The sequence below is a fragment of the Acomys minous genome (genome assembly GCF_964271855.1).
Source record: "Acomys minous genome assembly, chromosome: 2".
NCBI lineage: Eukaryota > Metazoa > Chordata > Mammalia > Rodentia > Muridae > Acomys > Acomys minous.
The window spans coordinates 118940115-118953880 of record NC_140484.1 but is presented as its reverse complement, the minus strand read 5'-3'; the positions used below and the strand labels follow the sequence as shown (position 1 = coordinate 118953880).

Here is a 13766-nt window from a genome sequence, read left to right as displayed (position 1 = left end):
GCTGTCTCCTCTCCCTTTGGTTGAGATTCAAACTCTATGGCAGCCTGGACTACGGGTATAACGTAGCATACCGTGTGGCATACAGGAGGCCTCATCACCTCTTGCTGAGTTGGACGGGGTGAAGTGGGAGTCCACTTCTGGTCCACTCTGGTGAAGAATCCTGTTGCACTCTGCAACACCAAATTTGTGGGTGAAGAGAGTTAACATGATGCTGTCTTTTCCACAGCCTTGAGACTGCACCAACTATCCTGGATGCTGAATAGTTTCTGCCCACACAGACCCCTACCTAAGGGAGTGCTGGTGCCTGGCAAGGCTGATTTTGTTCTTTGTCAAGCCTGGTGTTTGAGTGCACACAAATGATGTCTTCCTGTTTGTTTCCCCACTCCCATCTCTGCTTAGGTGTTAATCCTTATTGCTCGGGAGAAATTGATTTTCCAATGACCAAGAAATCTGCGGCTCCCACCGACAGGCAGCCATATTCTCTCTGTAGCAACAGGAAGTCCCTCTCTCAACAACTGGACTACCCAGTTTCGGTAAGATGGAGGGAGGGGCCTGGACATATGGGAGGGGGAGGGCTGCGTTATCTCTGCAGTGGCTGGGTGAGTCTTCTCAGTAGTCCCCTGCTCACAGACTGCAGAGAGCTGACTTGGTTGGCTAAAGCACCCCAGTAGGCGAAACATCATTTAGGAAGGCCCACTTGTGCCAGGTACAGACATGTACATGTAACCATTGTCACTTCTATGCTGTTAGGAGCCGATAGGTTAGAGAAACTCCCCATTCTCAAGCTCTCTGCTGAAGCTTCCGGCAAGTCCCTTTATTTCACCTGCACAATAACCCTGAGGCAGGAGGACTAGGGAACTGTGGCTTTGACAAACTAAGGAATCTATTATCATTCAAAGCACTAGTGTGTAACAGAACTGAGACTTGAAGTTGCATCGTTATTTTAAAACATTTACTTTTTGTTTTTACTATTTGTGTGTATTTGTGGGGGTGGTGGGTGAGGGGTGGGGGGAGTGCAAACAGTGTGGATGTAGAGGTCAGAAGACAAATTATGGAAGCTGGTGTTTTTCCTTCCATCGTGTGGGTGGGCCTCCTTCTCCCAACAGACAGAGACAGAGAGACACAAAGATATAGATAGACACACAGACACACAGACACACAGACACACACACACACACACACACACACACACACACACACAGAGAGAGAGAGAGAGAGAGAGAGAGAGACAGACAGACAGACAGACAGACAGACAGACAGACAGACAGACACAGACAGAAAGGCAGAGACAGAGACAGAGACAGAGACAGAGACAGAGACAGAGACAGAGACAGAATAAACTTTGACTATCTGGACATCTCATGGCCAGTGATGTTGATAGGTTAACCACCACTGATACCCATGCATGGTCCCACTTTGTCTGCATAGTGGATCCCAAGGGAGGCAGCAAGGCAAGATTCCAGAATGATTGTTTCTGGGATGGGGGAAGGACAGGCTTGGGTGTGGCTTAGGTCTACAAAACCTGGGGTATTGTGGTAGCATTGGCTAGACCACCCAGCCAAGTATGAGCAGCTTCAAGCCAGCAACAGGAAAGAAGAGGGAAGGAAACAGTGTGGAGGGGAGTAGAGGGGAGATGGAGGAGAAGATGAGCTTATTTTTTCAGGGAGTGATGGCCTTGACACCCAAATGCCTCCCATGATCCCTGCAGGCTAGTTATGTGTGTGCCTCACCTTGGAGCATCAGATCTTAGTGAGCGCAGATCCTGCAGCCTGCTTATATGCTCACGGTTGACATGTTGGTTTAGTGGCCAGATGGGAAGCACTAGGGTGTCACTGGGTCACCCAGACTATTAAAGCAGCACATAGGGAAAGGAGGGTGTATAGGCACTTTCTGGGGACCAAGCCCTGCCCTAAGTGCCTGCATAGTCAATTATTCCCGGAAGCCATGCACACAGGTAAGCCAATTTTGAAAATGATCTTCTACAGTAGGAAACTGAGGCTCAAAGGGACAAAGTCACTTCTCCAAGGTCATACATACACAGATAACTGGCAGAGCCAGAACAATCTGGGACACAGATGTGGCTTCCAAAGTGTCAGCATTACCACCAAGCTGTGCTGCTCCCCACTAGGGCTCAAGGACATAGATCTGCTGTCTGTTGACATCCTCTGCGTCTTCCATGGAGCTGGTTAACCTCCATCTGTCTCCCTTGGAATCCATGTGCTCCTTTTGAGTCTTTGAGTTCTAGAGTTATTACCTACTGCACCATGCCTGGCAGGTGCGGTAGGGAGGGATCTTGGTAAATGTGCTTTGAGATGAACACAATTTCATAGAGATGTCTCAAATTCAGCTGAAGGTCTTGCTTGGCCTTCAGGGTGGTGTGTGTTATTATGACCCTTGGTTTACTGCCTTTACATGCCTTTGTGAGCCTTTGTTGCTGGGCTGCAGCCAGGTCAACAGGAGCAAAGCTTCCTGCCTAAGCCAGCACATCTGAATGACATTCCACGAATCAGCTTCTAAGCCTTATACTGCTGGCCCTTGGGAGATAGATAGAGGGTGGGCCTCTTCTCTTTGGCTGACATCACAAGTAGCTCATGCCTGCCCTCTTGGCTTCTTCATTACAGGGTACTGCAAGACCAACTCGGTCGCTGAGCACAGCTCAGCTCGGGCAGCTGTCTGGGGGTCTGCAGGCTTCAGTCATCTCCAACATCGTGCTGATGAAGGGCCAAGCGAAGGTGAGCAAAGATCGTCACCAACAGGAAGCCCTGGAGCATTGATTTCTGCTAAGAGCTATTGCTCCCAGGAAGCTTGGGAACAGGGCTCTGGTACACTCAGTGCAGCAGAGAGGCCAACACACGCTCACATACTCGCTGACCTGTAAGCTGTACTGATTCTTCCAGTTCCACCGAGGGACCATTTGCTCTCTGAGGACAACCATGGTGTTGCTCCAAGGTTGTTCCCTATTCCTTCTTGACCTGATAGTCTCCACAACTTAATCTTGTTTGGTGCATAAATTAAAATCCCTTACGTAGGTTTTATAGGGCTGTATTTCACTTCCACATTCAGATGCCAGTAGAAGAAAGTTAGACTTAAACACAAAATCTACAAACTCTGTGTCCCTGCTCTATACAGGTCATGCAATGGCCACAGAAATTCTGGCCTCTGTAGGAGCATCCCGAAGAGTCAGAACGGATGAACGGACTCTGTCTAGATGATGACACATCATGCTTATGTCCACCCCATGACTGAGAAGTATCAAAGAGGGAACTAAAGTATGAATAGTGAGATAGTACCCCAATATCTGTTGTGCTCACCCCAAAGCATGCTACCCGATGCCTGGGCTTCGTATTGGGTACCTTTTTGGCCATGTGACCAAATACCTGACAAGGGAAATCCTAAGAGAGGCAGGGTTTATCTAGGCTCATGGTTTGAGTGCACAGTCCACCGCGGTAGGGAAAGTGCTGTGGCAGAAGATGCTCTTGCTTGTGGTGTTGGGAGCATTAGGTTCCTTGCTCCTATCTCAGTGAAGCCAGAAAAAGGGGCTGAATAGGAAGTGGGGTCAGGCCATAAACCCTATCACCCATATTCCAATGGTCTGTGTCCTCTATGTAGGCCTTGCTTCCTAAAAGTGCTGCAATCTCCCAAAACCGCACCACCAGTTGAGGACAGAGTATTCAGATATTTCACGTCCAAGCTGTACCAGACTTGCACATGCCTAAAATAACTAGGGCAGGCACAGGCAGTTGCTGCCACATTTTCAAGCCAGCTTAAACCACCCAGCTGCTCAGATGAACTTATTTAACCTACCTAATAACATTTCAGTTGGTGTGAGGTGAAGGAGCTCAGCCGCTAATACAAAGAGAGGCCCCTCGAGTGACAAGAGAGAAGCATGCAAAGTGTGGCTCTCTCTTGACAGCCCCACTTTCTGACCACTAAGCCAGGCATTTGGTCACAGTGACCAAAAAGGTACCCAATAAAAAGCCCCAGGCATAAGGTGGCATGGTTTGGGGTGAGCCCAAGACATATCTGGGGTGCACTCTCACCACAGATACTTGTGTTTCCATGTGGGCTCTGAGATAAACGATCTATATGAATAATGGTGCCATTACCAACAGCAACCATCACTTCAAGGCTTTGCCTAGGAACCAAGCTCCCAGCCCCTTCTAGACGCTCCTGAGGTGAACCCAAAGACCTGCATTTATTCTAACCCATATGTGTCTTGAGCATTTGTCTGACTCCAGTCACTGAAAAATGAGATTCGCTGACCTCTGGTAGCTCACAGTCTAGAAGGGAGTTCCCTGAGGCTGAACTAAGCTTAACGAGGAATTACAGAGATCCTTCCCTTTTCAACATAATGAATGGAGTTGTAGGTGCTCCCTTTACCACTACCTAAACCAGTACAGATTGCCCCTTTAATCCACTAGCAAGACCACAGGAGAAGCCAGACCCCCCCATCCCCTTTCTTAATGCTGTAGACACCATTGCTTCCCTTCTGTGGAGTCAGGGCAGCTCTGCATCGGACCTGCCTTGGCTGCCTTGTAGCTGTCTCCACAGCTGAGACTATCTGCTGAGCCCCAGCTTCTCCTAGTGCCACTGACATAATCGTAGGATGTGCTTGTCGACTCCTGAGAATGACCTAGAAATAATGACAGAGAGGACAACACCCTTAGGAAGAACAGGTGATCGATATCCTTAGGCAGGGGACAGGTTGGGCACAGAATGAGGGTAGCAAGGGGCCTTTGGAACAGAAAGGATGCTCTCCATAGCATAAGCTGTGTCACCATTAATCAGTTTGATGTCTCTTTGGTGTTGCTGGGCATTGTATTGTATTTTCAAATAAGCCTATCAATTAAGCACCATTATTTTACAACCTTAAAGTGGGGTTCAGAGGGAGGAGGTGATTGGATGGATGAAAATAGTCAGGTGGAGAGAGTGGGATACAAGTCTAAACTCTATTCAGCCTCCATCTGTGTGGGAAATGCCAGCTTCATAGGTGAGCCTGACAAAGCCACTGATACTCCACCGCCCAAGCTGGCCGTGGTCTGCTCTTCCCACCCTGCTCGGTTAACCTCTGGAACCCCTGGGACTAAAGGGACTTTGTCTTCTCCCTGAATCCTTTCTTCAGGGCCAAGGCTGGTCCTTGGGAAAGATTAGCCCAAGAAACAGCTGAAACATCTAGCCCACTCTTCTCTCCCCAGGGCCTGGGCTTCAGCATTGTTGGGGGCAAGGACAGCATTTACGGCCCCATCGGGATTTACGTGAAGAGCATCTTTGCAGGGGGAGCAGCGGCGGCTGATGGGCGGCTCCAGGAAGGTAGGTCTCCATGCCTCAGTGTGGGAGAGAGGCCAAAGGCACAATCCAGAGTCGCCAGGGCATAGAAGACATTGAGAGTATAAAATGTGTCTTCAGCTTTCAGAGTACACTTCTGTGGTTGTGGGGGAGGCAGGCCTCCAGCCAGTGGGAGACTTCTCTCCCCAAGGGCTCCATCACAGTGATGGCCAGACTATCATCCCCTGGCAACAATGCCTCCCCTCCCCTCCCCGGTTCTGTTGTCACCATGGGACTGAAGCCGTTGTTCTCTGCTGACTCTATGCCTTCTTTTCCAGTGCCCCTGTTCAGTTTCTGGGGCTCACGGATACTCCCTCTCCTTTATCTTCCCTGCCTTCCTCCATCTTCTGGCAGATGAGTGGGTACAGTTCTCAGGGTCTCACTAAGCTCTAGGCTCCAGGGATACAGAGCACATGGACACAGGCCACAGTTCTCACACCGGTGGGAGTAAGTGGAAGTTTATTCTGAGTCAAATCTGAGTGCACATGGCCCAGGAGCATGCATCTCGGTTGCCACAAAGGGAGTCATACGGACTCTTTTCTGGTCACAGAAGGAAGGGAAGTCAGAAGTTAAGGCACTGCACCTAGAGCAGTGGGAACACCAGGCAGGTGGATTGTGGCAAAGTGGGTGAAATTCTGCTCTAGGTTTTCGAAGACATGTGTTACAATTCTTAGTTTTTAGGTTGGTGGAAGGTAGTGATCTACTGAGTTAATGCATTCAGAAAAATTTACCTGATAGTCTGAAAAATATCATTCAGGGACAAAGGTGGTGAGTGATACATGGCTATTAAGGCAACCAAGGATAGCCTAAGATAATATTGGCTCTTGATCTGCAACATTCCTACTCTCCACAGTGTCAGTTAGAAACAGCCAGCCATTCTGCCGAATCGACAAAGAGGTATCTTTTTTTTTTTTTCATAACTTAATCCACAAAAGAACAGATACGACTGCTGGACCCTGCTGTTAAGGTTGAGATCTGACATTACCCGAAAGCTCCTGATCTCGGTGCTAAAATGACAGACTCCCTTTGTCAGCTGGGTTCCTTCCTCTCTGCCTAATCTGGGAAAATCCTAGATTCTCTAAGGAGCATCACATAGCCCTCAGGGAGAATACAGGACCAACCCCTTACCAATAAGAAACCCATTCTGTTTGTACCTGGGGATTCCTGGAAATACCCTCCCCCCATGGTCTTTGAATGTTAGCTTTCAATCAGTGACCTTTTCCATACCTCTAACTGTACCTAAAGTTCTTGCCCCACCCCTGCTGTCCATAGGCTAATTCAGTACTGTGCTCCCCTTCTCATGCTAGGACTGTGATGCCGTATGTAAATGAAGTATCCCAGGCACTCCTGGCCCCAGCGAATCAAACACATTCATCCCTGAAACCCCTCCCACTGCCCAAGGTTTATAATGTCCCTGATTCGCAAAATAAATGCTCTCTTTCTCTCTCTCACTCTAGTCCTCCACCAAGACCGTCTGAGGCTCGTCATTTTATTCTGGGGGAAAGAAGGGCTCCCCTTCCCCCCCAAAGAATTTACCGCTGGACCCTTGGACTTGACTTCTGTTCAGGCAGCCATGTGCTGCTGGCTGCAGTCAAGCTGCCATTCACCAGAGTGTCAGCACAGATTGCTGATGCCTTCTTTCTCTGTCCACACAAACCAAACCAGGCTCCACCACTGCTTCTTGGATTCAGAACTCTGAGCCTACATTATGGGCTGTTCTCAAAGCAGCCACCACCTTGTCCAAGTCAGGCAGGGCCCTCTGTTGCCACCTGGCTTGGGTTTCAGAGCTCTAAGCTCCCCACTGCCAACTGCCCAGGTGGTGGCAGCCCAGCTAAAAGAGCAGTAAATTGCTTAGAAATCACCTCTGGCTGAACTGGAGATCTTCTGGCCCAGATCTCAGTTCCATGTTCCATTCTTTTCATCTGGAGACTCGTGTTTCTGGAAGAGGTGAAACCTTTGACCCAAAGCATCACCCTTTATTACCCAGATGCCCACAACGTGGGCCCTCCTGCAGGAGAAGCATATCAGGCAGGGTGGCATCTAGGCCTTCAAAAGAGGACATCGGAGTCCTCTTTTGAACTGCTAATGGCTTCCCCCAGGCACAGCCCTCCCCTCTGCCTTCCTTCTAACTCCAGCTGCTTCCTTTCAGCTCCTTTCCTATCTCCATTGTTGGGCCTAGGAGTCGCACAAACGAAACACCAAGGACACCCTGTAGTGGAGCAAAAAGTTTATTTTGCAGGCAACAGGTACTGGCAGCCAGGGATGCAGTCTCAATCTCAAGAATGAAACCTGGACAAAGAGCAAGCTTGTCACCATCTTTTTAAAGCAAAACAAACAAAACCAAAACCAAAACCCAAATCCAAAACAAAGAAAACTAACAAACAAACAAAAACCATAAGCAGAAAGCCATATACAGGAAGAGGAAGGGCAGTCTTGTCTCGACTGGTCAGTACCAGGAGGACTAATTACTTTTAACAAGGCAGGAGTCAGCAGGATGTGGTAAGGGCCAGAGAGTCAGCAATGTGTGGAGTCAGCAACAGCCATCTGACTCAGGACTGGGAACAACTGTCTGTCCTTGGCTAATGGATGGTCCCTTTGTTGTCCCAGGGCTGAAGGCCTGTGCGTGTTAAAATAGACAACAGGCCTAAGATGGAGTCTGGTCCTTTTCAGTCATTTCACCATAGAACAGAAGCTTTCTCTAAGTGAGTAAGAGACCTGGAGGACACAGCTGCCAGCCCCTGCCCCACCTCAAATCTGTGCTTGGATGACTGAGCAAACCACCTGGACCAAAGATATATATGGGTTTCAGGCAGGGGGCAAAATTCAAGGACAAGAAGTGAAGAGAAAAGAAGAGAAGGGAAAGGAAGGGAAGGGAGGCAAAGGGGAGGGGAGGGAAGGGAAGGGAAGGGGAGGGAAGGGAAGGGGTAGGAAGGGGAAGGGAGGGGAAGAGAAAGAAGAGGAGTGGTGAGGAAGGGAAGGGAAGGAAGGGGACAGGAAGAGCAGAGCTGGAAAGGATTCCTTATGCCAGGACAGTACCTGTGAGCCAGGTTGGCAGTCCAACCACCTGTAACATACTGAGCTATCCAGAAGGTAGTGAGGACACTATAGTCACAGAGGCCAAGCATATATCACAAAAAAAGGAAGGCATCTACCTCTCTAAATGATTAAAAATATTTTATCGGGGCATGGGGTGATGGTCCTGTGGTTCAGAGGACTGTCTGCTCTTTTAGAGAACGGGGGTTTTATTCTCAGCAGCCACACAGTGGTTCACAACCATCTGTAACTCCAGTTCCAGAGGATCTGATGCCCTCTTCTGGCCTCTGAGGGCACAAGGCATACGGATACACATGCAGAGAAAACACTCATACACATCAGCCAATCATCAATGAATTAATAAAAAATTTAAAAAAACAGTACATTAAAAACCATTCTATCTTGATTTCTTGTGACATGTGTAAATTAGGACAATATCTAAATTTCATGCATGTTCTCTCATATAAGCCCATGGCTGCCTTGATGGTCCAGCCATGTGTTGAGCCACGATAACAAGAGAATGGTATGACTCAAAAAGATTAAAATATTTATGGTCTTGTTCTTTACAGAAAATTCTGGCAACCCAAGCACTGAGCAGCATTGGGTGTAAGGATTGTATCATGTGGGCAGTGGGGACTTTTTCATTTGTTGTCGGAGAGGTGAGTCAGGAAGCGGTCTGTAGGATGCAGTGTGCTGGCCAGAGTCAGGAAGCAGAAGAGAAGAGCTGAGGCTGGCATGGGAGGCTGACTGCGGTTCCTAAGGCTGTCTGGAACAGTAACTCTTCCAGGAGTCTAGAGTCGATGAGAACAGACAGATCCTGGGACGAGGGAGTACATGAATAGTGGGGTAACTTGAATGTTTTTAGTCTCAGCCAACTGGAAAAGGAAAAGGCCAAGGAAGCTAACCGTGGAAAAGTAAGTGGCAACTGCAGGAGGGCAAGTGTGCCTAGGTGAGCACTAGATGGCGCTGTCTGGCAGGCCAAAGAAAAGTGGTGGCCCTTTGAGGGAGCTCTGGGAAAAGGTGAATTCAGGGGTTTAACAAGAAAAGTGTGGAGGAGGTGAAGGGTGGGGGGAGGTGGGGGGGGAATGGAGAGGCCAAGCACAGCTTTAGAGGAACAGCTAAACCAAAATCAGGAAAAGAATAGGAGGCAAGGAGAGGGGAAGAAGTGTGGGTCAGAATCCAGGGTGTGTGCCTTTGCGGTTTTGTTACTTTTGTAAGGAAACCATTAGGGGGTGGTGTTGGGAATTTGTCTCCCTTAAGTTAATAGCAATAATAAAAAACAGAGAATTTCAACCAGTCAATTCCTGTTTAATCAGCCAATTCCTGGCTCTAGCTTCAAATAATTGGCCAAATTGTTTTCAAAAATGACATTCTCAAATCTACTCTGGAGGAATATCCTGGCCCTGACAAGCTTGCTGTGCACATCAAAGCTACTGAAAATTTGTTTTTGTTCTCCTTCCCCCCACAAGGCTGTGCAAAATGGATTTGGCACAACCTAGGCTCATCACTGCTCACCAGCTATGGCCAAATCAGGTTACCACAGGAAAGCCCAGAACTGGGTTATTTGGCCCTTTGGGACAGATATTTTGATAAATTAAAAGCCAGAACCTGTGGAATTAAGAATGGACATTCTGAAGCTTTGGCTTTTTCTATCCTTTTCTCAGCACACATTTAATTATGTTTTGATTCTGTTTGGTTTGTGGCCCTGGCTAGCTGTGGACTCGATGAATAGCCCAGGCTAGCCTCCAACTTCTAGTGCTTCTGTGGCCCGTAATTCCTAAGGTTTGGAATTACAGCCGTGAGCTATCATGATGGAAGATTTTAAAATACTTTGGCTGTGTGTGTTCTCAGTCATATGGAGTCTTCTCGTGACGCGGGTCGAGTTCTGTCACTGTTCCCTTTGGTTTCAGAGGCCCACCATTCTGAGCTTCTCTGCATCCTTGGCTTCTAACACAGACACGCTGTGTAAAACAGGATCCACGCCAAAAAGAAACAGTTATGGCAAGCTGCAAGGAAACAGTTACATCTCAATGTGGCAAAGTCAGAACTTGATGATTGGTGGCCCCAGGCACTACTCAAGTGTGGTGAACCCAAAAGGCTGAGGTCCAGGCTTGGAAGGCACACACAGAAGCAGGACATGAGGTCCTGGGTATTTGCTGAAAGCCTGAAGAAAGCCTGATAGCTACTGTCTTTCTGTCTCCTGACAGGTGATGAAATTCTGGAACTCAACGGTGAATCAATGGCTGGCCTAACACACCAGGACGCTCTGCAGAAGTTCAAGGTGACTTCCCAGTCTATGTCCATGCTCTGGGGACTTCAGACAATGAAGCCAAACTTTCTGAACTCACAAAATTAAAAACTGACCCTTTGCAGGGTACCTACCTAGCTGATGCTGCCCTTGGCCACAGTATTAAAGATATTCCTCTACAGATCATAGTATAATCAAAACTGCTATCAAGGGACATTCAAACTATTTAAAATTTATAAAGCTGCCTCAAAACATGCCATGTGTTTATACTAGTAGGTTTATGGCTGTGTTTGGAGTTTTGAAGACACCATTAAAAGCTACTTTTGCATTTCCATTCAGCTAGCTCAATTCAATTCAAGAGTCTATCTGGGCTATGCACCCATACATCATACGTATACTCTGCATGTATGTGTACGGACACATGTCATGTGTAACTTGTCACATGATTGTATCCTACCTATGCACACTCACCTGCATTTCCCTGGGGCACATCCATCACTGCTACCCGCTGTGTTTTCTTCACTTGTCCGGGAATCACGCTAGACACTGCCACTCTTTTCCAGCAAGCCAAGAAGGGACTGCTGACCCTGACAGTGAGGACTCGCCTGACCACACCTCCTTCACTGTGCAGCCACCTGTCACCGCCTCTGTGCCGCTCCCTGAGCTCCAGTACGTGTGGTGCTCAGGACAGAAGCCCCTTCTCCTTGGAAACGCCAGCATCTCCCGCCAGCACTGCCAAGCCCAACTACAGAATCATGGTGGAAGTGTCTCTAAAGAAAGGTAGGGGTGCTGGGCCAGGTTCTGTTCACCTCTCTCAGAGCTGCCCAGGCCCCCATTGCATGGAAACAGCCTAGAATGATGCTGACTGGCAGGATGTTACGGCTTTTGGGTTTGACACCAGGTCTCGTCCTCTTTCCTTCCTTCCTTCCCTTCTTCCTCACTTCCCCTCTTCTCTCTTTTTCCTTCCTATTTATGTAGTGTGCACCTGTGTACGTGCGTGCGTGCGTGCGTGCGTGCGTGTGTGTGTGTGTGTGTGTGTGTGTGTGTGTGTGTGTGTGCGTGCATCCCACATAGAGAACAACTAGTGGGAGTTAATGCTCTCCTTCCACCATGTGGGTTCTTTCGATTAAAGTCAGTTACCTTTACCAGCTGAGCCATATCCCACTGGCTCCTCATCCTGTTTCTGCAAGCTTATTTGTGCCCTCTAAACCCAGGCAGTGCCTTTTGCTACAGTGATTAGCAAGCACATAACAGAAAACCACACATACATTCCTTGCACTTTCGTTTCTCCCCTTGCTAGCCTCTTTATCCAGGGGACCTTCCCGACAACCTTTGCGCTCCTCTTCTTAACCATGCCTAGTTATTTCTCCTTATAGAGCCAGGCATATTAGTAAAGATGGAAGTTAAATTAGGCCACTTCCTCATTCGTGACTGCCCCATGGCATCCCTTCTCAGCTCAACGGGGCTTGTTTCTGTACACCTGTGCACGAGGCCTATTAAACCTGGCCCTTGATCCCTTCCCACTCTCCACAAGACTGCCCATGTTCCACCCACACTGGCCTTTTTGGACCTACAACAACATAGTACACTCATCCCAGCCTCCAACCTCGGCCTGAGCTGTTTCTGCTAGCCAACTCTCTGCTCCATCTTCTCATCCTGGCTCCTTATTGCCATCCACGGCTCACACTAAAAGTGGTCGGTGTAGCATGGAAGAAGCGCCCTGCCACTTCCTAGCACGTTCGCCACTCATTTCCTGCACAGTACTCATGTCATGGCCCCCTCCCTTCGTTCCTCTTCCTGTAGCTCACATCCCTCTGTCCTCCTTCCCAGCAGTCTCCCCTCTCTCATTTCCTAGTGTTTCTCAACTTGACCTTCCCACGCCCCCTCCTCATTGTCTGCTTTGGCCATCTCTTGGTCCCTAAATGGCCCCTGTACACAGTGACACTCTGCACACAGGAGTGGAATGAGTGTCAATGCAGGGACACTTGTCCATCCCAGAACGTCAGGTGTCAGCGACACCTCATAGGCTAGTGCCCCCACGCCCGGGGAAGCTCACTTCTCCACCCCTTCCCCCATTCTGCATTCCAGAGGCCGGTGTTGGCCTGGGCATTGGCCTGTGCAGCGTCCCCTACTTCCAATGCATCTCGGGCATCTTCGTTCACACGCTGTCGCCGGGATCTGTGGCGCATCTGGATGGACGGCTGCGGTGGGTCCTCATTTCTCCTCCTGAACAGACCCTTGGCTTAGAGCAGGGATGGCATCAATTAGGAGCATCCGGGATTGACTTTAGGAGAAACGGCAGACGATTCAGGCTTCACTCACTTATACCACAGCAGCGGCCATGTCAATCACCCGTGAAAGAGGCCGGGATACAGAATCTCCACAGCCCCACCCCGGAGCTTTTAAGTCCAGTGTCAGTGATTCCCAAGAAACCTGTGTGCATGTAACAGCTTAATAAACATGGCCTCTGAGATGTTAAGCTGTGAGGGCAAACAGAGAGGAAACATATTTTAACTCAGATTCGACAGACAGAATCCACGGTGTTACAGACGGGCATCTCTATGAGGTTTACTTGTCAGCTCTATATGCAAACCAGCTGTGTGCATGCATGCCCTTGCTGAGAGAAGCAAAGTAATTTCAGAGCGATACTGCAGTCACGGTTCTCCGCAAAGAACTACAGCAGTCAGCAAGCAATCTGATTATAGTTTAACATGTCACAATACTTTAGCAGCCATTCTAACATCTGCCAGTGATACAGATGTTATCGGCCTCCAGGACACACTTTTGCTAAGCAGGAAGGTTTTGCCCTGGTTTTTTGTTTGTTTGTTTTTTTTCCATTTTGTTTTGCTGTGTGAGGAAGGCAAACCTGCTCCAGGTGGTGTGGCAAGCGGTGCTGAGCTGGAAATAGGTGGGTGCTGCCATCTGCAGGAGAACCACTGCAGCTGTGCGTGGGACGCAGCTGCGGGGATAGGGGCTCAGTTGCAGGGACTGAGACCTAGCTTCAGAGTCAGGGCACCTGGCTGCAGGGCCGGAGGATGCAACTTCGAGTTGGGGGTGATTGTTTTTTTTTTTTTCTTCTGCCTCCTAGCAGAGGCCCACACTGGGGTAGGGACTGTCTCATGCTGCATGGCAGGGGTCTTCAGTTACGTCTGAGAATGTG

The 13766-nt window shown here is 48.9% G+C and overlaps 1 protein-coding gene across 4 annotated transcripts in view; it reads left to right on the top strand.

The window, feature by feature from the left end:
• Positions 1-13766, top strand: part of IL16 (interleukin 16) — a 108865-nt gene that overhangs the window by 62850 nt on the left and 32249 nt on the right. For all 4 annotated transcript variants that reach the window (XM_084756438.1, XM_084756439.1, XM_084756437.1 and 1 more), the window contains exons 4-9: positions 400-533; positions 2622-2732; positions 5196-5310; positions 10566-10639; positions 11170-11386; positions 12695-12812. In XM_084756438.1, the coding sequence (XP_084612564.1) occupies positions 400-533; positions 2622-2732; positions 5196-5310; positions 10566-10639; positions 11170-11386; positions 12695-12812 (769 nt within the window). The remainder of the gene's footprint in view (positions 1-399; positions 534-2621; positions 2733-5195; positions 5311-10565; positions 10640-11169; positions 11387-12694; positions 12813-13766) is intronic.